Raw genomic sequence first — 27,600 nt, 5'->3', positions numbered from 1 at the left:
TTGTTTCCAACTTCAATTAATTTTTATAAAGATAGTACAGTTGTTTTTCTTGTTATCATTCAAAGGGAATTTGAACAATTCTCTAGTTTAATGAAATTTTTCAATATAATATGATAATACCTGATTATGCAACTTCAAAATGTAAGGTTTTCAGAAGAAATATTCAAGTATTATATCTTTGGATCTTTTTGAACTTGCTAAGTGCAGGAGAAAGTTTTGAATGTATTAAAAGCTGCTTTTGTAAATTATATGAGGCAGTAGTTATCTTTAGATTAAATGATCTAGTCAAAACAAAATAATTTTACTTTTGAATGATAAAACAAATTGAACTGTGATATTATTGAAATTCTACATTGAACATTGCCAAACTCAGGTTCTAGAATTTACAAGTGTGACTTTGATAAAATGTGGAATGTCATTTTATTCTTGAAGTTCTAAGACAGCTTGACTTCAGAGGGGAATCCTCATTGTTCCTCAGTCAACTCCAGAGTTCTCTGTAAAGCAACATTCCACTTTCAGGATATGCTTGCACCCAGATTTCTAAAGGTAACAAATTTGAATTAGTTCAGAAGAAACACATTAATTAACTAAAATGCTTGAGGACATAGTAAAACATTAGAAGAATTTTGTATTTCACATAAATGTCATTTATTTGTTAGCCTTTTAAAATATTATTCATGGACATCATGACTCATCTTTGCATATCTCATGTGCTAGCTTCCAGACCACAGTCCAGCACGGAACAACAAGTTGATGACACGGACACTAATTAAGAATCAGCTGTCTCATTGCAATGTTCAGAGTGCTTTTTTGTTATTGTTTGTTGTTATTTTTACCAGTATTTTAAATTTTATGCCAAATGTCCCTCCCTTCAAGAAATGTGCTATTCATATTTGGAATGAGGTGTACCTGTGATAAAAGTAAATATGAATCCAATTTGTTCTGTCTCATGTTCACAGCGATCTAATCTGATATTCTTCCATTCCACCAGCTGGAATTCTCACCTCCATTTTAGAGGAGGCATTTGAGGCTCCGAGAGATTAAGTGACTTGCTCAATGTCACACAGGGAGTATTAGAGCCAGCACTCAGACTAGGCCTGTTTGCCTCTATATGCCATTTTCTTCTTCTTTGCTCCTGTAGTTTTTCAACTTTTCTGATTGGAATCCATTCTGAAACACATACATGCACCCACCCATGTACACATACATATTTTACATGAAATTGAATACATAGACATAGTAAACATTTTCCAGAAAGTACCTTTCCAACATGTGATTTATTCTGATATTTTGCTTTCTACTCCATTATATTTTATTTTGTAAGACATAAAGCAATCAGTTGTTTTCAAAATTGACTAATTGATAATAATCCACCATTAAAAAATGAGTATTCTTCTCTTTACTTCTATGCCTTATTTTGCCGCATATCAGTAGTTCTTGGAAATTAATGTCAGATGCTCATAGACCAGTTGGAGAGAAGCACATAGGAAAGTTGTTGGGGAGAGTCAGTGTCTTTTCAATTTAATCAAATGTATTTTAAATTTAAAATCCATTAAAGATCTATGTTTAGTTCTTTTGACTATAAATAGGACTTGTTTTGTTAGGATACCAATGAATCTTAATCTTGATATCACTTCAAGTGTATTTTGAGAGACATCATGTTTCCATTAACAAGAGTTTTACCAAATCAAATAAGTAAAGATAATAATAGTTTTAAATCTAATGAGAGCAAAGGACAAACAAGTCTATTAGGAGAAGCAAAATTTAATTAAGGGAAAAGAGCACGTTTTGAAAATGATTTTTATAGATTGTTGTATCCTTAGAGATGTCTTGGGGATTTACGTGGACAAATCTAGGGTACTTATTTACTGTTGTTTTCTCCTTGAGGTTTCTATGCTGAACTAGTACGTTTCTAGCACTGTAGTGTTTTTGAGGCTATAAACCAAGGAGACTCAGAAATTCAGGCATCTCTCTCGCCTCAATTCTAAAAATTTGAATTCTCCTGTCTCAATTATTAAAATAAAGTTTAATTTACAAGTTTTAATTTCCATTTTTTAAAGGATTTGTTTATTTATTTGAAAGGCAGAGGTACAGAGAGGCAAAGGCAGAGAGAAAGAGGTCTTCCATCTGCTGGTTCATTCTCCGAATAGTCACAATAGCCAGAGCTAGGCCAATGCAAAGCTAGGAGCCAGGAGCCTCTTCTGCATCTCCCACATGGGTGCAGGGCCTTAACGACCTAGGCCATCTTCTAATGCATAGCCAAGAGCTGGATTGGAAATGGAGCAGCCAGGACTTGAACCAGCATCCATATGGCCACAGCATTGGCCCCTTTAATTTCCATTTCTTTTAGTGATATTTTTATGCAGAACGTCTTCTACCCAATGAAGCAAGTAGCTGAAGTTAAGTTTTGAAGTAAAATCTCAGTTGCCCTTCAAATGAACAGATGTATACACTACAGTTAAATTAAAATGGATACTTTTGCATACATACATAGAGAGCAATATCTTTGTTGTTGTTGGTAATATACCTTTATTTAGTATTTTGTGATTGGCCTGTATATGTGTTTTAAAAGTGTGTTAAGCAAAGTAAAACTCTTCAATTGAAATCACATTAATGACAGATAATCCTTCTATAGATGAACTGGGGGAATTAGAGTAGATTAAAAAATAACAGGCCATTGTGTTTCTGGAATTTTGGGAACATACTAGTTAGTAATAATGATAATAGAATGCCCGCTTGTTAATTACTATCTCAGATAATTAGGAAATTTCAAGTTCTCTTAGCCTGATTTCAAAATGATTCAGCCACTGAGGTTAGCATATCTTATAGCTAGAAATTTACTACTGCTCTGAACTCATAGCATTTATTCCTTCAGCAAATATTTATTGGATATTTCCTGTGTTCTAGGCTTTGCTCTAATCCCTAGGTGCACACAGGTTTAATAGACAAAACCTGTGTCTTACATGGTTTACATTCTAATCAGGAAGAACATATAACCACATAATATAGCATCTGACAGTTACAAAGACATTCAGGAAGAACAAGCAGGAGTTGGTCAGTATGGCTAGAGAGGCGTTTGACCTGGTCAAATAATTTACGGAAGCTGTGCTTCAAGGTATCAAACGGATTTCTTTGTCTTTACCAAGAGTGGTTTTTTGTTTTTTTTTTTTTTTTTTTTGACAGGCAGAGTGGACAGTGAGAGAGACAGAGAGAAAGGTCTTCCTTTTTGCCATTGGTTCACCCTCCAATGGCCGCCGCAGCCGGCGCGCTGCAGATGGTGCACCGCACTGATCCGAAGCCAGGAGCCAGGTGCTTCTCCTGGTCTCCCATGGGGTGCAGGCCCCAAGCACTTGGGCCATCCTCCACTGCACTCCCGGGCCCCAGCAGAGAGCTGGCCTGGAAGAGGGGCAACCGGGACAGAATCTGGCGCCCCGACCGGGACTAGAACCCTGTGTGCCGGCACTGCAAGGCCGAGGATTAGTTTATTGAGCCAAGGCGCCTGCCCATCCAAGAGTTCTAATTCCTTGTTGCTGTAGCTTCTTTTACATTGTGTTCAGTAGATTTAGATTTCTAGGCACTACGATGCTGATAAATTACTTGACTTTAGATATTCCAAATAGAGAGATTTTTCATTTAATATTCCTTGTCTGTGAACAATGTTGAAAAACTTTCTCCTAGAAACTGCTAAAAATGGTAGGGTTCTATTGCAGTACTGATGTTTGGTGAACTTTAAATTTTTTTCTTATTTATTTTATTTTTTTGAGAGAGATAACTTACCACCTACTGGCTTATTCACTGAATGCCTACAATAACTGGTTCTGCGTGGAGGCCAAAGCTGGGTACAGGAACTCAATCAACTCTTCCAAGTGGGTGGCAGAAACTCGATTACTTGAACCACTACTGCTGCCTTCCAGGATTTCCATTAACAGGAAGCTAGTGTTGGCAATCAGAATCAGAAGTCAAACCCAGTTTCTCTGTGTGGGGAGCAAACCGGACTAGACTGAGTTACTGGAATTAAGACTTATTCTATGCATCTGCTCTCCCACAATATGGCGCTGGGAGAGAAGTAAACAGCTTCCGCACAGCTGCCTCCAGTTCAACCAATAAACTGTAGGACTTGCTACTGATTGGAGGAGAGCAGCGTACTCGGCGTGTGGGCAGCCGAGTTGGGATTGGCGGAGGAGGACTATAAAGGAGGAGAGAGACGGCATGCACCAGGAACATCTAAGGGGAACATCTGAGGGAACACCTGTGCAGCCCCCCAGAGAGCCGGCCGGCGGTGTGCCGCTCCCCTGCGGAAGTGGGGAATGTGGCCAGGGGGAACTGCCCTTCCACGGAGGTGGAAGGGATAGTAGCCAACCCGGGAAGAACCAGCAGCAAACCCGGGGAGGGCCGAGCAGACAGAAAGAACAGCGCAGGGTCCTGTGTCGTTCCTCCACGAAGAGGGGGAGCGACACTCTGATGTGTGATGGGGCCATCCCAATGACTAAACCAAACACTCACCAATGTTAGGCTTTTTTTATCTGCATATTGATACCAAATTGTGGCTCTTTTAAGATACTTAAGTTTTTGTTTTGGAAAAGGCTTGGGTTTTTGACCTGTAAGCATACTTGAATAAGCTGTTTTTTGTTTGGTCATTTCTATTTTTAATGGACAATTATAGCAAGTTCTTTTCAAATCATATATTTTCCTACCCAGCCTAGAATTGGAGCCAAATGGTAGTCTAAAGGAAGTAGAGATATTTATTAATATTTGTATTATAAAGCCAGAACAACATCCCAATTCAGTGAATTATGCAAACTGGTTGTTTATTGAGGACTTCCTAATGTAGCTTTGGCCAGCAGATCCTATGGTGATCTCCATTCCCAACTCTTCTAACCTTTGTGTAAGCTCTTCCACTAGAGTGAGTGGGACCTGTGCCATGTATCTAGCCATGGAATGTCATGAGGAAATGAGATGTCACTTGCATAAATACATTAGATAAGACTACATGAGTGGACTGGAGCCAGAAATGCTCACTTTGGGCTAGATAAAGTAAGTGGCCGTGGGACAGGAGTCCTTGTGGCCAGGAATTCTGGGAGCTTCTAGGACTGTGGGATCTCAGCAGGGGCTGAGGTAGTCTCTTGCCCATAGTGTGCAATAAACTAGGTCCCTAGCACATATGGCCTTAAGGAAATGAATTGAGCTTAGAAGTGGGTTCTTCAGTTGAGTCTCTTGGTGAGAATACAGTTAAGTGAACACCTTTCCTGTAGTCATATGATACTTTCAGTAGAAAACCAAGCTAAGCATGTCTGGACTCCTGACTCACAGGGATATGAATAATAAATGTTTTGTCAAACATAAAAGTTTTTGGTAGTTTTTATGTAGTGACAGGAACAACAATGAAAACTAATGAAAACATACACCAAGAGCTGGAGTTGTGGTGCAGTTGGTTAAAGTCCCAACCTGCAGTGCCAGCATCCCTTATGGGTACCAGTTAGTGTCCTGACTGCTCCAGTTCCAATGCAGCTCCCTGCTAATGCCCTAACCAATCACAGCCTGTTGCCAGGCAGACTCCGCTGTCATGTGGTTTCTGAAACCATCCAGTCACAGCCTGTTGCCAGGCAGTTTCTGTTGCCAGTGGCCATCTTGGCATGGCCTTCTCATTCCACCGCATTTCCCCCTTTTTGTTTAATTTTGAGCAATGGGAAGCATGATTCTTGGCCATACCATTGTTGACCCTGTTTCCATGTGGTCTCCGTACATGGCTGTGACTGTCTTAGGTTGTCCCCCAGGGGATCTTACCCGTCGATAACTAACCAGTGCTCAAAACAGGAGACTACAGGAGTACTTGCTCAGATGGGGGTAGGAATGAGGAACAGCGTTAATCAGGAATGGCATGACTGCACACAGGCTGTGGGCCGTTTGAGTGGCAGACCAGAGTTAGTGGGGTATAAAACAGTAATGGATGTGGCTGTGGGCAGTTTCTCAGGGTAGGATGATAGGGCAGGTGCATCCGCTAACAAGGCAGACTCTCAGTCTTGTTCAGCTGGTTCTGGTTGGCTGTCAGTTGCAGGGTTGATGTTTCTGGCTGGTACCCAAATGGGCTGTCCCGCATTCTCTGGAAAGACACAAGCATATCCTCAACCCTTGGTTAGCAGAAGCTTTTTTACAGGCATTGGAATCCAGGGCCTAAATTCTGCATCTGCTCCTACATTTATGGCAAACATGTGGGTGGAATGGGGTCTAGTAGCTGCTATGAGAGCCTGGGGTGCCTGGGAACTGCCACAAAAGTGGGGATCCTCACTGGGTGCAGATGGATATCTTCCCAGTATTAATCATAAAGTGCAAACCTCAAATATCAGGATAATCAGAGATTTAATAGAAAATAAATGCTGTCGATATTGGCAGTTTCAGTGGGGTTGAGTGGTTTTCTGGACTGCTGTTTTGTCTGCTGCCAGTGGGGTAGCTTCCAGTTTTCCCTAATATTCCATGGCTGTGGACTTTTGTTAGGCTCCCAGCTAGCTTGTGATTTTACCATGAAACCTTGGAATATTGTGCTGAAAACATTTTTATATATGTGATCAAGGTAAGGATTTTGAGATTAGATTAACCAGAGTTCTCCATGTAATCCCTACATACATTCTCATGTGTGCTCATAATACAAAGGCAAAGAGAGATTCATACACAAAGAAAGTGAGCATTTATGTGCCCATGAAGGCAAACATGAAAGTGATTTAACCACAAACAATGACAAAAGCTGGAAGTGGCAGGGAACAGATTATTCCCTAGAGACTGGAGAGAGCACAGAACTTCCTACACTTCAGCTTGAGCCCAGTGAGAGTGATTTTGGATTTCTATCCTTCAAATACAGTGACAGAAAACATTTCTCTTTATTTAAGCTAGTAAGTTTGTGATCATTTATGACAGTGACAGTAGGCAACCAGATTCTCTTTCTACCTGAATCCTGGTTATGCCTGAAGTTCCATGAATCAGAGGAACACAGTCTCTAGTGGTAGAATTCAAAGGCCTGAGCAGATCTTCTGGAGAATGTGACAGAAGTGCTACTAGGGTCAACAACAGATTAATCAGGTAACCTTCTGATTCAGATCTAAGTATTATACATCATGATTCTGTCCTTAGCAGCATCACTGTTGGAAAGTAACCAATGTGGTTTGCATATAGAAGCCATTTCTTAAGTCTAGATGGAGTGGTTTTTCTTTCTTTCCAATAGTTCTGATCAGTAATGCCTCAATAAATTCCTTTCTTCTAAAGAAAAATGAGGCCATTAGCATGGTCTCTACTCCAGTATGACTGGTGTACATATAAAAATGGGGAAATTTGGACACAGAGACACAATACAGAAGCAGGTTCCCCATGAGGACTGGGTTTTGTCTAACACGATGAAGTATTCACAGAAGCTAGGAGAGAGGCCTGGAACAGACCTTCTCTGGCCCCTCCAGGGGGAGTGTGGCCTCCTGACACTTTGACCACAGACTCTAGCCTTCAGAGCTATGAGATGAGACATTTATATTGTTCAAGCCATCAACTTCTGGACTACAATGACATCAGAAGAATACACTTCCCTGTTCTCTTCAACACACAACTACTTCTGTGTGTTTCCACCCAGAACCTCTTCCTTTATTCCAAAGAATGTCTGCCCTCGGTCATTTCTGAGGTAAAATTAAAGATTAGATCAAATCGTCGGTAATGTAAAATGGAAGAAACTCGTGCTTCCCTGAGCAGCATTGTTAGTTCCTGGGACTCTGCACACTGGCTGCCATCGTAGGAATTGTCTCTGACATGTTCTTCTCATATAGGCCAATGCATTTCAACCATTTGATTGGTTTTGATTTTGTTTCAAGCTGGATCATTTCACCTCCATCCTCTGGCTGCTAAGGTCTCCTTGCCCCTCCATTTGGCTCTTTTAGGCAGGATCCACAGCAGTGCCGGGCCTGCTCTGTTACTCACATGTGAACCATCTGATCCACAGGAAATGCGCCTTTAATCTGATACCAGGGGAGCAGCGTCTGCCTCAGGTACACTGCCCTGGCGCCATAAGCAGCCTCAGCTCGTTTCTTCTCAATAGCTGCTTTCATTGGGAACTCCTTGCCCTTGCCATCCTCTAAACTGCTCTTATCAAGTTTCGTGAGAAATATTCTCCCTGTGCTTCTCATTCAATATCAGGGAGTCTCAAAACTTTCTACTCTCTCCATAGACATCATCCTTAGTTTCCTCAGTAACTCTAGGCCTTCAGCTTCATATACTGGTATGGGAAGAAAAGTTTTATTTCTTCAGATATTAGATGGAAAATCCTGCTTTTTTTAAAAAAATATTTATTTATTTGAAAGGCAGAGGGAGAGAACAAGAGAGATCTTCCATCTGCTGTTCTACTTCAGGGCTTGACCATGCTGAGGTCTGGGGCATGGAAATCCATCCATCCTGGTCTTTACCATGGGTGGCAGAAACCCAAGTACTTGAGCCATCTGCCACTGCCTTACCAGGCACATTAGCATGGAGCTGGATCAGAAATGGAGTAGCCAGTACTCCATCCAGTCCTCATATGGGATGCTGGTTTCACAGACAGCATCCTAGCCTGCTGAACTACAATTCAGCTCCATGTCCTGCTTTTTGAGTAAGTCATTTGCTGGAAGTGAGTGGTCAGACTTAACTCTCTAGCATTGTCCTCGGAACATCCAACTTAGGCCAGCTGACATTCACCTTGGGAAAATTCATCACTTGTCTTTGCTACCAGTATGAGAGCTTGGTTTAAATGAGAGCAACAGGCCCAGTTTCAAATCCTGTTATTCATGTTCATCTTCTGTGTCTCTTCTTGCCCTGTTATTTGTTTTACCTTTCCAGCCAGAATTCTTGATAAAGTAGCAAGACATGCAATTTCCTTTTTCTTTAAAAAAGATTTATTTATTCATTTAACTGGCAGAGGTATAGAGAGAGAGGGAGAGACAGAGAGAGATCTTTCATCAGATGGTTCACTCCCTAAATGGCTGCACTGGCCATGGCTGTGCCAGGCCAAAGCCAGGAGCCAGGAGCTTCTTCCAGGTCCTTCATGTGGGGGGCAGGAGTCCAAGCACATAAGACATTTTCCTCAACTTTCCCAGCACTTTAGCAGGGAGCTGGACCGGAAAAAGAGCAGGGATTCAAACCTGCACCCATACGGGATGCCAGTGTCACAGGCAGTGGCTTAATCTACTATGCTACAATGAGGGTCCTCCAGTTTCCATTTTGTTGTACTTATTATTCTACAGTGTTACATTTTATTTTCACAACTATGAAAACTGTCCTGGGAGAAGTGATTAGTCAGCTCATGAGCACTCCATCCATATTGTCTTTTCTGTCTGACCACTCTGGCTTTGGTAAAACTCTGTGAACCACTGTGACCACCTCCCAACCATCCTTTTTAAAACTCCTCCCTCAACCCTGAATATTTAAACACAGTTCTCTCTCCTCTTAGTGTCTCTGTATTCTTCCAAAAATTTTGTCTTCCTCCAACCTACATTAAATGCTGGTGGTCCTCAGGTCTCTCGCCTGGCTCCCTTTTAATTTCTTTGTTTGCAGTTTAACACATTAAATAAGATTTTTCTTCAAAACAATTTCAAGGGAGTAAATACCATCTGTTATGTCAGTTTTTGTCTCCCCAGTTCTTAGCAACCAATAAACAATTGTTATAAAACTTTTTAAAAAAATTTATTTATTTGAGAGGTCGAGTTACAGACAGCGAGAGGGAGAGACGGAGAGAAAAGTCTTCCATCCACTGGTTCACTCCCCAAATGTCCACAATGAGCCAATCTGAAGCCAAGAGCAAAGAGCTTCTTCTGGGCCTCCTATGCAGGTGCAGGGTCCCAAGTACTTGGACCATCTTCCAGTGCCTTCCCAGGCCATCTGCAGAGAACAGCTGGGACTGGAAAAGAAGTGGCTGGGACACCAACCAACACCCATATGGGATGCCAGCGCAGCAGGCAGAGGCATAGCTTACTGTGCCACAGTGCCAGCCCCTAAAATTTTGAAACATTAAAAGATTTACTTTTATATACTTGTATAGATTTATTAATATTCTAGACTTAGATAATCTCTGGGTTTTCATTGTTGCTCTTTTGTTTTCACTCTTCTCAATTCTCTATCTACCACTACTCTTTTTCCATAAATTAATTTTTATAAAATATGCCATTAAATAGCATAGTTAGGTTTCCTTGAATGATTTCTGAAATCTTGAATTAGTTATTGGTAATAGACACTGAAGGCATGTCAATCTCAATCAGAAATCACAAAGAGATTTGCCAGAGAATAATATTTATTTGGGAATAATAAAGCATTGCAATGGAAATGCAACTTTCACGTAGAAAACAAACACTTAGAGGCAAACTCTGCTATTTAAGAATAAATTCACAAAAATCATGCATCATGACATTTCATGAGCTAAAGTAAGTTGCCATTCCATAAATTACACAAGCCCAAGTTGAAGTTCTAGGCTCACAAAACTTTTCCAAAGGTGAAATTTGTATGTGCATCCCCAGAGAGGAGGGACAATTTATTCCCAATGAGGAGCATAATTGGGTCAAATTGAAGCATCCAAAAGAAAGGGACAATAAGCATTGCTTCCAGAGGGACAGCCTTGGAGAGGTGAGGAAAGAAAGGAATATTTTCCAAGTCTCTTGAAAAAGTCTGTCATCAAATGGGGTAACAGACATTCTAGCCAAGTGCCCTGCACAGATGAGCGGAAGAATATGATGGAAGTGGACCCACATGGACACTATTGATCCAATCATGACCACAGCTAAAGATGATGTTAATGCTATTAGGTAGAGATGAATATTAAAAAATGCAACTCATTGTAAATTTTGCTCATGGATGGCCAATGCTAATCATATGTGAAAACTCAAATCTCATCAATCAATTATGATCTTTGCTAAATGTCAACCCGTGGGAATTCTCTAAGTATATATGTACATCAGCTGTCTATACCTCTATTTCTTTGTATAGATGCACTCCAATTCAACATGTACCAGAAAGCATTCTAAGATTTGACAAGACTAGGCCTAAAGAAGATTCTTAGTTGTAAAAATTATGGTTTTTCTGGCCGGCGCTATGGCTCAATAGGCTAATCCTCCGCCTAGCGGCACCAGCACACCGGGTTCTAGTCCCGGTCGGGGCGCTGGATTCTGTCCCGGTTGCCCCTCTTCCAGGCCAGCTCTCTGCTGTGGCCAGGGAGTGCAGTGGAGGATGGCCCAAGTGCTTGGGCCCTGCACCTCATGGGAGACCAGGAGGAAGCACCTGGCTCCTGCCTTCAGATCAGCGCGGTGCGCCAGCTGCGGCGGCCATTGGAGGGTGAACCAATGGCAAAAGGAAGACCTTTCTCTCTGTCTCTCTCTTTCACTGTCCACTCTGCCTGTCAAAAAAAAAAAAAAAAATATGGTTTTTCTGAACCATCCATTGCACATCTGTTTGAAGCATTATTTCTTCAGAAAGGATAAGGGCTGTAGCCAGTCACAGGGTCATCAAGGAATGGTGGTGCCCCAAGAGGGTGATTAGAGGATTCCACATTCAGACACAGCTCAGTGCAAAAGAGAACTAACAGTTCTGAACCAACAAAAGAAATGGAAGTTTCTTATATCTCATCACCACTCCCTAACTGATCAGATCCAGATCCAGTGACTAAATCCACAATCGTGATACAGCTAATTGAGCACAAGACCCTATAGGTTCTGCTTCAGAGGAGGGAAGAGCTTCTTTGATTGTCCAGCCCTAAATGCATAGTTAGGGAAGCTAAGCAGCATAGATGAAATAGGGTGGTTCAGGTTAAGCATGTGCTATTGGTGCTTAGCTGGTACTCAAGAAGAAAAAAATGCTTGCATATTTATATGTGACAGTTAATTTTATGTGTTAGCTTGACTGGATTCTGGCACTCATTTATTTAACTGTTTTTATTGATGTTGCTGTAAAGACATTTTTTAATGAGTAATATTTAAATCAGTATACTTTGAGTAAGTGGCTTATCCTCTCCATTGTGGGTTGACCTCATCCAAATAATTGAAGTCTTTAATAGAATCAAGAGTGACCTCCCTTGAGCTAAGAGGTATTCTTTTGACCTATAATTATAACTCTTCCTAGATTTCCAGTCTGCTTACCTATGCTGCAGATTTAGGAGTCACCAAGCCTCTAAAATTGTATTTTTCCTCTCTCTGATGTATGTGTGTTGGGGGGTGGACTGTTGGTTCTTTTTACCTTGGAAGACTGTAGTACAATATTACCATTTAATAGTGCTATTACAAATTTTACTGATATAAAAGTTGTATAGCTCCCAATGCATTGTGGTAAATTCTTTATAATGCTCACATAATGCTTTCCTGTTTTTTTGACAGATTTTTGTATCCATAGAAAACCCATATTTGCAATTCAATCATTATTTAATAAATGGAGATAAAGCTTTTTTTTAAGATTTATTTTATTTATTTGAAAGACAGTTACAGAGAAAGGTAGAACCAGAGACAGAGAGAGGTCTTCCATCCTCTGGTTCATTTCCCAAATGATTGCAATGGCCAGAGCTGAGCTGATCTGAAGCCAGGAGCCAAGAGCTTCTTCAGGTCTCCTATGTGGATGCAGGGGCCCAAGCACTTAGGCCATCTTCCACTGATTTCTCAGGCCATAGAAGAGAGCTGGTTTGGAAGTGGAACAGCCAGGACTCAAACCAGTGTCCATAAGGGATACCATAACTGCAGGCAGGGGCTTTAACCCACTGTGCCACAGTGCTGGTCCCGGCTATATCTCAATCTACTAACTTGTCCTTCAGTAAACATACTGTCATAAAATCTGTTATATTGCCGGTGCCGCGGCTCACTAGGCTAATCCTCCGCCTTGCGGCGCCGGCACACCGGGTTCTAATCCCGGTCAGGGCGCTGGATTCTGTCCTGGTTGCCCCTCTTCCAGGCCAGCTCTCTGCTGTGGCCAGGGAGTGCAGTGGAGGATGGCCGAAGCCCTTGGGCCCTGCACCCCATAGGAGACCAGGAGAAGCACCTGGCTCCTGCCTTCGGATCAGCGTGGTGCGCTGGCCGTGGCGGCCATTGAAGGGTGAACCAAGGGCAAAGGAAGACCTTTCTCTCAGTCTCTCTCTCTCACTGTCCACTCTGCCTGTAAAAAAAAAAAAATCTGTTATGTTAACATGTGAAACCCAGTCAGTTTTATTAAAATTCTATTGCTTATAATTATGTCACAAAATTGGGTTATTAGTAATTTTTTTTTACTATTAATTTAGCAAATAAGTTATTTCACTGCCAACTAGTTAAAAATTAATATCAACTGATATTTTAGCTTATGTTAGCAAGTAAAGAGAGTGGTAAAACTAAAATGTGTTTTTGAACTTCAATTAAGTTCTTTACTTCATTGAATAATGATTTTAGACTATTGGAAGAAAATTTCCTCAGGTTTATGCTATTCTAAGTGTAATAGTTTTAAGTATAGTACACTTTTAAGTTTGTTTTAATTTTTAAAAATTTTTTCAACATTTTCTTTAATCTAGAAAATTAGTAGGAAACTTTTTGTTTAAATGATCATGAAGAAATTATGTTGGGCTTTGTGGACCATATATTCTTTGAGTCATAACTACTGAATTTTGCCAATGTGGCATAAAATTAGCCGTGGACAATATGAAAATGGAAGAGCATGGCTATGTTTTGTTAACACTTTATTTACAAAAGCAAGTTCAAGCCAATTTTGACTCAAAGATCATATACTAACTTCTCATGTAGAAATTAAGGACTGTGGCGTAGCTGGTAAAGCTGCTGCCTGTATGTAGTGCCAGCATCCCATATGGGTGCCAGTTTGAGTCCCGGCTGCTCTGCTTCCTATCCAGCTCCCTGCTGATGTGCCGGGGAAATCTGCAAGAGATAGCCCAAGTCCTTAGGCTCCTGCATCCATGTGAGAGACCCGGAAGAAGCTCCAGGCTCCTGGGTTCGAATTGGCACAGCTCTAGCCATTGCGGCTATTTGGAGAGTGAATCAGCAGATGTAAGACCTCTTCTTCTGCCTCTGCCTCTGCCTCTCTGTAACTCTGCCTTTGAAATAAATAAATAAATCTTTTAAAAAATCAACAATAAAATAAATCAGGCCTTGACTTACAGTGTTTGCAGATGTTTATGTAAATAGTCCCACCATGGTCAATTTCAAGTTGCCAACATATCGTCACTGAATTTGGAGCTGGAAAGATACGTGCACCAGCACAACATGGTATAACATTTCCACTGTGAAGATCAATACACATAACCTCCAAGGCAGAGAGTTTAGGAAGTATAGTAAAATCCATCAGAACTGCTGAATTTTGATGGCTTGTTATTTTTAAAAATATATAATAAATAAAATGTAAACATATTTCATCTTAATATTGGCTTTGTTGAACAAATAGCTTGCAAACTTCCTGACACTTTAAAAGTCAGCTTGTGTGAGCCAATACAAGTTGACTTTAGCACACCAATAACCAAGTACAAAAGCAAATGCAGTAACTGGGTCAAGACCATATTACTGTTCCAAGAAATAACCATAGTATAGGAATGTAGATATGTGATAAAGACAGAAGGAACACTGAGATAGCAATAACAATGAAGGGATGATGCTTGACTTAGGCAAACCTATTTTGGAGTTCTCTATTCGTGTTCAAGGCACTCATTCTACAAAATACCTGATAATTTCAGCTTAGCAACATTTGCAGATGAAAAGGATTTTCTGAATTGACTGGATAATATAATTATGATTTAGAACAGCATTTTTATGGTAAGCTAAATCTCAGGTTCTGAATAACCAACTTAGATCTATTTAGAAGACTGTACTCGTAACTTGTGCATTGCTTATACAGACACAAATGACCATATCACTTTTACTTGGGTGAATTATATTTTGTCAAAATAATATTAAATATAATGCATAGGCCGGCGCCGTGGCTCACTTGGCTAATCCTCCGCCTGCGGCGCCGGCACACCGGGTTCTAATCCCGGTTGGGATGCTGGATTCTGTCCCAGTTGCTCCTCTTCCAGTCCAGCTCTCTGCTGTGGCCTGGGAAGGCAGTGGAGGATGGCCCAAGTGCTTGGGCCCTGCACCCACATGGGAGACCAGGAGAAGCACCTGGCTCCTGGCTTCTGGCTTCAGATTGGCGCAGCGTGCCAGCTGTGGCGGCCATTTGGGGGGTGAACCAACGGAAAAGGAAGACCTTTCTCTCTCTCTCTCTCTCTCTCTCACTCTCACTCTCACTCTCACTGTCTAATTCTGCCTGTCAAAAAATATGCATATTTATGTTTTTTGCCAAATGATTACAGTCAATCAGATAAACTTTACCCTATGTCTTCCTTAGCTCTCTGAAAACTACCTGCATTATATCTTGTGTTACACATTAAACTAGGCTGGGCATTTGCCACCATGGTTAAGATGCAGCTTAAGATGTCTGAATCCCATGTCTGAATGGTTAGGTTTGATTCCTGCTCTGTTTTGAATTCAAGCTTCCAGCTCATGTACACCTTGAGAGGCAGCAGAAGGTGGCTAGAGTAGTTGGGACCTTTCCATCCATGAAGGAAACTTGGGTTGAGTTCTGAGATCCTGGCTTCAACCTGGTTCCACCCTGGCTGTTACGAGCATTTGAGGATTGAAACAGCAGATGGGAAATCCTCTCTGTTTCTCTCTTTCTCTGTCTTCCTATATCTCTGTATCTGCATTAAAAAAAAAAAAAAAAAAAAAAAAAAAAAAACTTCATTACCTTTGAAAGCTAAGACATTTGATTGAGTAACCACAATTTCCTGTTGAGAATGGTGAAATGGATGTGATGGTATGGCATGTCTCAATCTGAGAACAATTATCGTATGTGTAGTTAAGCCTGCATTAACTGTTGAAACAACAGGGGTGGGAATTTGGAGAATTCATTGTTTCAATAAGAAATCATGTTTTTCTCAAATCTAAATTTCAGGCTCATCGGGACAATGATTTTATAAAATATGGAAAAATTAAATGACCTTCAGTTTTGTTGTCAGTATGCTTTAGTTTTTATTTGTTTGTTTTATTTTGCTGTGTAGTAAGCATCATGCATACCTCACCAAAATCCATTTCTCATCATTTTCAGTAAGTTTATTTAAACCTATGCCTGTGAAGGTTTCAAGAATTTTTGGAAAAGCTATCAAACTGAAAGTATTTATTCATATCATGAAATATCATGGCTGAGAATGAATTGTAGTGTTACATAATCAAATTTTTATATTTGAATTTATAGCATAAAAACTTCATGATCAGATAAAACTTCATTTTATAGAGGTGGAAGGTCAAAAATGTGAAATCAAAATGGTCTATTTAGCAAGATATTATCTAGTTAGAAAAATTTTTACATTTGCTTGGGGGATGGGAGGAGTTTCTTGGTTAACTTTAAAAGGTAAATACATTATTTTAAAATATATTAATACATTTCTCACTTTCAAATTAATTTGATTTTCTACCATGCACTAATTCTTGTAGATTGTATGATTAAATAATAATAAGGTCTAGTGATGAAAAGAGAATTGACCAAGACATTGTCATAAATCTAGACAAAACAGCTAATAATCTTGTCTACATACAAACTAACCCATAGATGATATAATATTACTTCTTTAATGTGGAAGGAGACAAAGGATGAATATGTGACCTTTAAGTAACCATCAATAAATTTTTTTCAAAATAATCTCTTAATGACGATTTATTAAACATTGAGGAGAGTTAAATTCTGTCCTGTTCTCTGTTGTAATTATTCTAAGTACAAACACTATTTGCATGAGGCATGAGATTCATAATGACTTTTTTCCTTTAGCTAAAGACTCTGCATTTTTTTTTCTGAGGGAGGAGTGGAGAAACTGGGAATTTTTCCAAGTAGCAATACTCGTTATAAAACAATTCTGCATGATTAACCAGCAAAACATAGTGTTGCAACTGCTCATGTACTTGGTCTAATGCAAATTATATAAAGTGATATGGTTCAGCCATTTTTGAATATTATTGTCTGAAAAGCAAGGGATCTTGTTAAAATGTAATCCAGAAGCTCTGGGTTGGGGCCCCCAACCTGTGTCTTTCCATGCCATGATTATTGGAAGCTGAACGTGCTGATCCAGATCACATTTTAAGTAGTGAAATCACTGTTTCAATATCATTTCTATATTCCTGGAGCCCTTAAGGCTAGAGTAGGAAGCCATAATGTGATTTGAAACACTTGATTTGACTTGGCTTGCATGCTACCTACATACATAATATTTTTATTTTTTAGTATTTTTAAAAGATTTATTTGAAATGTAGAATTAGAGAGACAAATAGAAAGATTTCCTGTCTACTGATTCACTCCCCAAATGAACTTAATATCTAGGAGCTGGGCCAGGCTGATGCCAGGAGCTAAGCACTTCATCCAGGTCTTCCCCAGGAGTGGCAGGGAGCCAAGTGTGTGGGCCATTATTTGCAGCCTCAAAGGTGCAGTGGCAGGAAACTAGACTGGAAGCAAAGAAGCTGGGAAGCTATTCCAGGCCCTCTGATATGGGATATGAGCAGCCAAGTGGCAGCTTCAACTGCTGCACCACCATGTCCTCCTAATCCATAGTATTTTTTTTTTTTTTTTTTGGACAGGCAGTGTGGACAGTGAGAGAGAGAGAGACATAAAGGTCTTCCTTTTCCGTTGGTTCACCCCCCAGTGGCCTCCACTGCCGGCATGCTGCGGTCTGCGCACCGTGCTGATCCGAAGGCAGGAGCCAGGTGCTTCTCCTGGTCTCCCATGGGGTGCAGGGCCCAAGCACTTGGGCCATCTTCCACTGCACTCCTGGGCCATAGCAGAGAGCTGGCCTGGAAGAGGGGCAACTGGGACTAGAACCCGGTGTGCCGGCGCTGCAAGGCGGAGGATTAGCCTAGTGAGCCGCGGTGCTGGCCATAATGCATAGTATTTTTACAAAATATTTTGCTTTGTTTAGCTTTATGGCTGCTATGCAGAGCCAAATCCAGGCCAAGAACTAATATAGCAGATGTTCCTAAAGGTTTGAGGTTATAAAAAAAATGCTTCTCCATTTGCATGTTCTTTTCAAAGGGAAAGTTACAGAATAAAGAGTGTTAACTGGGAAAATGCCATATATTTTTCCTTATTTGTGGTAACTAACATGAAGTACGAAAAATTATGTATATGAACAAAATCGACATTTTGAGATTTATTATTGTAGCACTTGCCTATACTCCTGTGGAACAATGGTTTTTCTACTTACTGTTTGTTGAATTCTTTATTTAGTAGGAGGTTAAGTTTCTGTTTATCAAGTAAATTAAAAGTGTGTCTTTGCAAAAATTAAAAGAGATAAGAAAAGGAGAAAGAGAGTGGGAATGAGGGAAGGAATGAGGGAGGGAAGATAGGGTGAGAAGTGTCATTATGTTCTTAAAGCTGTATATATGGAATTTGTTCCCTTTATATAAAATAGAAAAAAATAAGAAAAAAAAAGAAAGTCAACTGTCTTCCTGTCTGTCCACAGTTAAGACTAAAGGAATGACATGAAACCAACTGAAGTCTTATATAACCGGTCATTCTCTGGGGTTGAAGCTTGTCAGCAAATCTCCAAAGGAGGACTCTCTGGTGAATTTCTGAATGCAACCCCCAGAGGCCCAGAGACAGTAACTTACATGATGTTTATGTGTTCCTAAGCCAGATGACTAGTTTTTAATTGAAGTTTTGAGGAATATTACAGCAACTGTGAGAAAAGCGCTGTATTTAGAGTGTGTGAGGACTTGATGTGTAAAGTAGTAAGTTTATCTTAATAGCTTCTTGCCTTTGAAGAATGACATTTATAGCAGATCAGTTCATCCACAAAAGCCTGTAAGATTTTAAACTTGTAATCCTGCTATTCCTATTAGGTGTTCCAGTGACATAACTGCTGTTACTGCTAAACAACTATAGTCAGAACAAGATGAAGCGTTTGGAAAGTAACTGAGAGGCAGGGCTGTAACTGAAGAGATGGCAGGGAAGGGATCCTGCATATCCTCCATGGAGCAGACATTGTCATTTACACAAAACTGCAGTGGGGCAGAAATACTTCATGAAAATATACACTTTGGAGTAGAGAGGACCAAAATCATCGTGCTTTGTTACTGTAATTTGTGACAAGTAAAATATTGCCACCTTGATGTGTTTTACGAATTGGGGAGATATTTAAATGAAGAAGAATAACAAAGGCACCTATTTCTTTTTTTAAAGAAGATTTATTTTATTTATTTGAAAGAGTTATAGAGAGAGGTAGAGACAGAGAGAAAGGTCTTCCATCTGCTGGTTCACTCCCCAGATGGCTGGAGCTTCGCTGATCTGGAACCAGGGGCTTCTTCTGGGTCTCCCACTTGGGTGCAGGGGCCCAAGGACTTGGACCATCCTCTATTGCTATCCCAGGCCATGGCAGAGAGCTGGATTGGAAGAGAAGCAGCCGAGACTAGAACCGGTGCTCATATGGGATGCCGGCACTTCAGGCCAGGGCATTAACCCACTGGGCCACAGTGCCAGCCCCCAAAGGCACCTATTTCTTTCTGGTAGTGTAACACTGCAGAACTACTCTTTGCAGCAAGTTCTGTCCTACACTCCTTCTCTCCAAAAGGATTTTATTTATAAAATATCTTTAGGGTATGTAAGACCTTGAATACAAATGGTATTATAGGGGAGTCTCCAAATATATTCAGAGGAGTCCTTCAAATGAGTTTAAGAAGTACATTCTCTGTAGCTGTAATAACTTGCTAAACTTAGGAACATGTTTGATGTGTTATAGCTAAAATATTTAAATCTTCTAAGTAGACAATTGAAGCAGGCCATTAACCAGAAAGTCCTCTTGTTGGACTCTATCTGAAGAATTACATGTCTAACTGAGAATATGTAAAACTGTATCTTTGCAGTGCTGTTTCTTTTTTCTTTTTCTTTCTTTTTTTTTTTTTTTTTTTTTTTTGACAGGCAGAGTGGACAGTGAGAGAGAGAGAGAGTGAAAGGTCTTCCTTTTGCCGTTGGTTCACCCTCCAATGGCCGCCGTGGCCGGCGCGCTGCGACTGGTGCACCGTGTTGATCCAAAGCCAGGAGCCAGGTGCTTCTCCTGGTCTCCCATGTGGGTGCAGGGCCCAAGCACTTGGGCCATCCTCCACTGCACTCCCGGGCCACAGCAGAGAGCTGGCCTGGAAGAGGGGCAACCGGGACAGAATCTGGTGCCCCAACCGGGACTAGAACCCAGTGTGCTGGCGCCACAAGGCAGAGGATTAGCCTAGTGAGCCGCGGCGCCGGCCTGCAGTGCTGTTTCAACAATGTAAACATGACAATCAATTCCATGACCATTCATTTAGTGGAAGTCTATGCAGTATTAAGAAGGAAGTTAAAAAGTGAAAAGGATTTCATGCAAATATTATTGATTGAAAAAAAGCAAACTAGAAAGATTTCAACGGTATGATACATTTCTCTGTAAACACACACAAAATACTGTCTAGTTTCTATTTTACACAGATTAATGCCTTCTTCATACCAATGGGATTTCTATAAAACTGATCATTATAGTTTCTTATGAAACAGATTTGTTCTCACAGTGCCTGAATCATTTCTAAATGAGTCCATGAAACATCTCATAGTAATTAAGAATTTGATTCTGGAGCCAGCTGCTTGCATTCAAGTCACAACTCTGCTTTTAACTATTATTATTTAGATTTGCTTATTTATTTTAAAGTCAGAGTTACAGAGAGGGAGAGAAAGAGAGAGAGGGGAGAGAGCTTCCATCAGCTAGTTCATTCCCCAAATGGCCACAAGATCAAGGCCTTGGCAGGGCTGAAGCCAGGAGCCAGGCACTTCCTCTGGGTCTGCCACGTGAGCACAGGGGCCCAAGTGTTTGGGACATCTGCAACTTTCACAGGCACGTTAGCAGGGAGCTGGATCAGAAGTGGAGTAGCTGTGACTCAATCCCATACTCATATGGGATGCCAGTGCTGCAGATGGTGACTTGACCCCCTGCACCACAGCACAAGTCTCACAACTCTGCTGTTTCCTGCATACATTCTCTCTGTGCCTTAGTTTCCTCATCGCTGAGATTGGAGCAATAACAAGAACTCTGTTGCTTAGGAGATTGCATCGCTGCTCTGTTTTACAGAGCCTGAGATCCCGCAGACTCCAAGACACATTATCCTAACACACAATTTCAGAGATGTCTGATGGCAAAAGATGAACACCTTAAGGTGGAAGAGGACTTCATATGCAAAGCACTTCAGAGGAGCACGTAATGTATTTTGCTTGTTATTATCTCCTGAACTCTTTCCGTTATTACTGTTACAGTTAAAATTCATAAAGAATCAATGCATAAAATAGACAAACTGGACTTAACTGAGTCTCTATGCAATTTCAACAGTACATTTTGAGAAATCATGAAATAGGTTGTTACAACCATAGCTCAACAAACAGGTACCCCAGTGCCACAGCTGTTAACAGTCAGCATTGGTGGAGTTAATTTCTTAGGTTTATCCATTGCAAATCCCAATTCCATCTGCATCTGACAGGGCAGCTCATGCATTCCACTGGAGGCCCCTTAAGAAAATCAGCTTTATTAACTAAGTACTAAAAATAGTCCGTAATCCAAAGCAAACAAGAGCTGTTGCACAGCACAGCTGTGTTTTCCTCCAACTATCTCCGAGGCTCTCCAGAATCAATTATCACTAGTAGTCCATTGTGTCTTATAGTTCTATGGAAAGGTCGGGTTAAATTAATTAACTTTAAATAACTACCGGAGTCTGTGTGACACCACTGTCATCCTTCTAATCTAACATGTTTCTGGGAATGTGCATGCTGGCTAGAATCACAGGCCCAGAGAATGGGTCATATATTGAGGGCACCTCCTCTTGAATTGATTTCCTTAGTGGATCAAAATTTCAGGCCACTGTGCTCTTGAGACTCTGCTTCAAGCTGCCGTAGGTGTTTGGATACAGTATTAGCTGAATTGATGCTCAGTTTTTTAGAGTCAAAGTGGGGTGGTTATTAAAATCCCCATTCCTGTACAAACAGAACATCCTGAATGACCTTGGATGGTGAATCCCAGTGTTTTGTGTTCCCTGGGACAAGCCTTTGCCTTCTTGCTGAACAGGTCACTTAGGGCAGGAGAATAAACCTGATCTCAAGGTACTCAAAACCCTCAGGAGTTCACAGTCCTGGTGTTTTACTGCAAATGCAAATGGATCATAGAAATTAAACTGAGCTTTAATTGTGCTAACAGTTACTCTTAATCCTTCCTCAGAATGCAGAAAGGGTGTAAAGAAATGCTTCTCTGGTTAATGGGCAAAGGCATAATGTAAACAATGATTCTTTGGAAGATTAGCGATCCTAAGGAAAGCAATTAGAAAAGGAAAGAACATTTAGACAGAAGCTAGTGCTTAGTAGCTTGCAGCAGGGTAAAGCTGTGAAGAATTTTATTTCCACATTAGATAAAATCTTTTCAAAGCTTTTGTACTACAAAAGAGGAAAATTGAGTTTTGGACGATTCCAAATGCTAAAAGAATTATATAAAATATGAGAAGACGTGCCCTAACTTCTGTTATTTTCTACCTATGAACTCATTTTGGAAAAGTTATTTTCTTTTTTCTTCATGATAACCAGCATTGAGCACAAGGCCTGAGACTTAGTAAGTGTCCATAAATGTAATAAATGTCAATTGATAGAAGGGATAAATTAATAAAGGAAGAAATCAGCTTTTAAAGTAATCCAGAATAGAAAGAATAAATTTATTTTTTACTCTTATTTTCTTGAAGGCAGTGCTTGATTAAATTGCATTAATAGGTCCGGCGCTGTGGCTCACTTGGCTGATCCTCTGCCTGCGGCACTGGCACCCCAGGTTCTAGTCCTGGTTGGGGCGCCGGGTACTAGTCCCAATTGCTCCTCTTCCAGTCCAGCTCTCTGCTGTGGCCCGGGAGGGCAGTGGAGGATGGCCCAAGTGCTTGGGTCCCTGCACCCGCATGGGAGACCAGGAGGAAGCACGTGCTCCTGGCTTCGGATCGGCACAGCGCCGGCCGTGGCGGCCATTAGAGGAGTGAACCAGCTGAAGGAAGACCTTTCTCTCTCTGTCTCTCTCTCACTGTCTATAACTCTCTCTTTGTCTCTCTCTCTCTCACTGTCTAACTCTGCCTGTCAAAAAATAAATAAAAAAATAAATAAATTGCATTAATAAGTAAAACTTAGAGAGCCAGTGGCTCTTTGATGATCATCAAATAATCCAAAAATTATTTTATCTACTCTACTTTGGAGATCATCATTGTGAGCTTTTCTTAGCATATAAAGAAAAATGCACAAGACATGTATTTTGGACTTTTTCTACCAAACTTTACTTTAAATTAAGAAGATGCAGACAATGGCATAAATTTTTTTTTTTTTTGACAGGCAGAGTGGACAGTGAGAGAGAGAGAGAGAGAAAGGTCTTCCTTTGCCGTTGGTTAACCCTCCAATGGCCGCCGCGGCTGGCGCGCTGCGGCTGGCGCACCGTGCTGATCCGATGGCAGGAGCCAGGAGCCAGGTGCTTTTCCTGGTCTTCCATGTGGGTGCAGGGCCCAAGCACCTGGGCCATCCTCCACTGCACTCCCAGGCCACAGCAGAGAGCTGGCCTGGAAGAGGGGCAACCGGGACAGAATCCGGCGCCCTGACCGGGACTAGAACCCGGTGTGCCGGCGCCGCTAGGCGGAGGATTAGCCTAGTGAGCCACGGCGCCGGCAATGGCATAAATTTAATGGTTGTGTAAAAATGCTTTGAAAGACTATAAACCAATGCTTCTTAATCTATGATGAAGTACAAGCTTTTGTATTCCCTTGGTTTTTACTTTCTAATCCATTGGGAACTGATGCTTTTAAATCTCTGTATGTCAATGTCATAGCAATGCTAATTTGATATTAAAGTTTTTAATTGCTAAGTTCCTATTTCATTGCTTGTGAGACTGTAGGAAACACTTGCTAACCAGTCTAACACTGCCAAATCTGCTCTTTTGAGCAGAGCTAATATTTGTGGCTGTACAAATGGAGTTGGGGTAGTCGTGATGATGGTGATAACAGTGACAAAAAAACGACCTTTCTGCTGCTGCTAGGAGTGGGCTCAGGTGTAGAAATCAAAGGCTGCACTGCATTTGATTGGTTGAAGGGGAAGCAAGAGCATATTGCATTTATGAGGAACCCAGAACAGAAGAGAGAGGTGACTTAGCAGCATCCAAAACATTTTGCCTTCAGACAGGTTGGATATCCTAAGGACATAAGACTGAGGAGTGAGTTCTGTAGGGACGCAAGGGTTTTATCAAGCAAGTGAAAGTCTAACTGGTGTGAAGGGATGCTACATCTGGCAACTTCAGAAGGGACAGATTCAAGCAGCAATGCAGTTTAATAAAATATGAGGTAAAAAGAGAATGATCCAGGTAGGCCTCAAAGACAAGAATGCAGAAACTACAAGGAAGAAAGAAGCAATGGAAGTTGTGTTCCAATTCACTGCCAGGAAATGTGAAACCGAAAAGGGTGAAAGATGGGACCACAGAAATAAGTGCTAGCATTTCTAACAGGCAGTTGGGCAATAAAAAGAAATAAAAAATATCCAAATTTGAAGGGAATAAGTAAAACTATCTCTGCTCACAGATAACATGATCTGATATGTAGGGAATCCTACTTGTTATGCACACACATAGGTATACATGCAGACTCTATTAGAACTAATAGAAGAAAACAATATTATTTAAGATAGCATCCACATGAACAAAATACATATAATAAACATAATTGAGGAGGTAAAAGATACAGTAAAAATGACAAAATATAATGAGAAAAAAAATTAAAGAAGAAATAAGAACAACCCATGTTCATGAGTTGGAAGACATCCAAAACAGATCCAATGCCATCCCTATCAAAATCTCAATGACATTTTTGTTTAAATAGAAAAAAAAAATCCTGAAGTTTTAAGAGAATACAAATGACCATGAATTGCTAAAAATAATATTGGAAAAGAACAAAACTGGAGGTCTTGCAGTTCCTGATTTTAAGACAAACTACATGTTGGAAAAGTCTTTGTACTTAATTAGAGACATACAGTATAATTATAAAAGATTACAGAGCTATAGAAATCAGAATAATATGGTACTGTTCTAAAGATGGACATATGGAACAATGGAAAAGCAGTCTCACATGTGTGTAGCCAACAAGTTAACTGCATCAAAATAAAAAGACTGAAAAGGCAACATGCAGAATGGGAGAATGTATTTCCATACCATCTATCTGATGTTGGGTTAATATACAAAAAATAAGGAAATCATGCAATGTCATAGTGGTAACAACCAAATAACCTTATTAAGAAACAGGAAAGGACCTCAAAGAGGATATATAGGGGTGAACATTTGGTCCAGTAGTTAAGTCATCATTTGGGATGTCTGCATCCAGTACCAGAGCACTTATTTGTGTTCTGCTGCCAATCCAGTTCCCTGCTAATGCACGCCTTGGGTGTAGCAGGTGATGGTTCAAGTACTTGGATACCTGCCACCCTTGTGATAAACCCAGATTAGTCCTGGCTCCTGGCTTCAGCCTGTTCCATCTCTGGCTGTTGGCAGGCGTTTGGGGAGTTAACCAATGGATCAAAGATCTCTGTCTCTGTCTTTACCTTTCATATAAAATGAAAATAACTAAGTAGAAATTATAAAAAAGAAGATATAAAAATTGGCAACAAATATAGGAAAATATATATCACTAATCATCACGGAACTGCAAACTAAATCCTCAGTGAAACAAGTACCATTTTATTTGTTATAATGGCCATTACTTAAATAGAAAAAAAGAAAAAATGACAAGTGTTGGCAAGAATGTGGAAAAATTGAAACCCATGTACACTGATGGTGGGAGTGTAAAATGGTGCATCTGCTGTGAAAAAATGGAGATTTAAAAAAACAGCAAGACTAAACCTACCCATTATCCAAAAATCCTGCTGGATATGTATCCCCCAGAAATCAGGGTCTCAAGAAGACTTTTTTTTTTTTTTTTTTTTTTTTGACAGGCAGAGTGGACAGTGAGAGAGAGAGAGAGACAGAGAGAAAGGTCTTCCTTTTTCGTTGGTTCACCCCCCAATGGCCGCTGCGGCCAGCGCACCGCGCTGATCTGAAGCCAGGAGCCAGGTGCTTCTCCTGATCTCCCATGGGGTGCAGGGCCCAAGCACATGGCCCATCCTCCACTGCCCTCCTGGGCCACGGCAGAGAGCTGGACTGGAAGAGAAGCAACCGGGACAGAATCTAGCGCCCCGACCGGGACTAGAACCCGGTGTGCTGGTGCTGCAGGCGGAGGATTAGCCTATTGAGCCGTGGTACAGGCCTCAGGGAGATATTTTTACAGATGTATTCATTGCAACATTATTCACAGTAGCCAAGAGGTGGGAACAACATACTCACCCATTGAAGCATGAATGGATAAAGAAAATCTGGTTTCAAGCCATTAAAAAAAGGAAATTATGCAATATTCAACAACATACTTGGACTTTGAGGACATAGTGCTGTATGCAATAAGCCAGCCACAAGAGGGAAAATACTGCATGATTCCATTTATGTAAGTTGTCTAAAGTAAATTGAACTCATAAAGGCGGAAAAGAATTGGAAGTTACTGGATGCTGAGGGTGGGGACAATGGGGAGTTGCTATTCTGTGTTCATGAAGTTTTACTCTTGCAAGATGACCAAGTTCTGGTGATGTGCTGCACAGCATAGTGTTTAGAATTAATGATACTGTACTGTAGACATAAAATTTTAAGAGTGATCTCACATTATTTTTTTTACCAAGCAAAAAACATACAGTAATAAGTTGAAGTATGAGGAACAGTACACTATATTATATATATCAATAGTCAATGAATTGAGACTGTGTCTTAACTCTACCACTAACTAGCTGTGTGCTTTTGTAGAATTCCTTTAAATTTTATGATATTATCTGTAAACTAACTTTAAAAATACAGTTATTGGGGTTGCTGTGATACTGAGTGCTATAACATGATGTAGTATATGTGTATGTGCATGTGTGTATAGATAGATAGAACATGTAAGCTATTTAATAGTGCTGTGGGGAGCAACTCAGACTAGACTGTTACTCGAATTAAGACATTCTATGCATCTGCTCTCCCACAATATGGCGCTGGGAGAGGAGGAAACAGCTTCTACACAGCTGCCTCCAGTTCAACCAATAAACAGCAGGACCTGCTCCTGATTGGAGGAGAGCAGCATACTCGGCGTGTGGGTAGCAGAGTTGGGATTGGTGGAAGAGGACTATAAAGGAGGAGAGAGACAACATGCACCAGGAACATCTAAGGGGAACATCTATCTGAAGGAACACCTGAGCAGCCCCCGAGAGAGCCGGCCGGCGGTGTGCCGCTCCCCCGCGGAAGTGGGGAAAGTGGCAGGGGGAACCGCCCTTCCACGGAGGTGGAAGGGACGGTAGCCAACCCGGGAAGAACCAGCAGCAAACCCGGGGAGGGCCGAGCAGACGAAAGAACAGCGCAGGGTCCTGTGTCGTTCCTCCACGAAGAGGGGGAGCGACATAGCGCATTGTGTTTTACGTGAACACTTACATGAATGGTTCAAAAGTTCATGGAAAATGCATATT

General features: G+C 40.8%; 1 protein-coding gene across 5 annotated transcripts in view; it reads left to right on the top strand.

Annotated features, from left to right (window-relative positions):
• ZNF385D (zinc finger protein 385D) overlaps positions 1 to 27,600 on the top strand; it is a 1,067,118-nt gene that overhangs the window by 529,753 nt on the left and 509,765 nt on the right. For 2 of the 5 annotated variants that reach the window (XM_051858860.2, XM_051858859.2), the window contains one exon: positions 21,113 to 21,238. The exons of 2 other annotated variants lie outside the window; for them this stretch is intronic. In XM_051858860.2, the coding sequence (XP_051714820.1) occupies positions 21,184 to 21,238 (55 nt within the window). In that variant the 5' untranslated portion in view covers positions 21,113 to 21,183. Of the gene's footprint in view, positions 1 to 171; positions 547 to 21,112; positions 21,239 to 27,600 lie in introns of those variants that run through there. One more of the 5 variants, XM_051858861.2, reaches the window with a different exon arrangement.

Source organism: Oryctolagus cuniculus, chromosome 4 (genome assembly GCF_964237555.1).
Source record: "Oryctolagus cuniculus chromosome 4, mOryCun1.1, whole genome shotgun sequence".
NCBI lineage: Eukaryota > Metazoa > Chordata > Mammalia > Lagomorpha > Leporidae > Oryctolagus > Oryctolagus cuniculus.
Note: the sequence above shows the minus strand (reverse complement) of the source record. Positions and strands in the feature narration are given on the sequence as shown.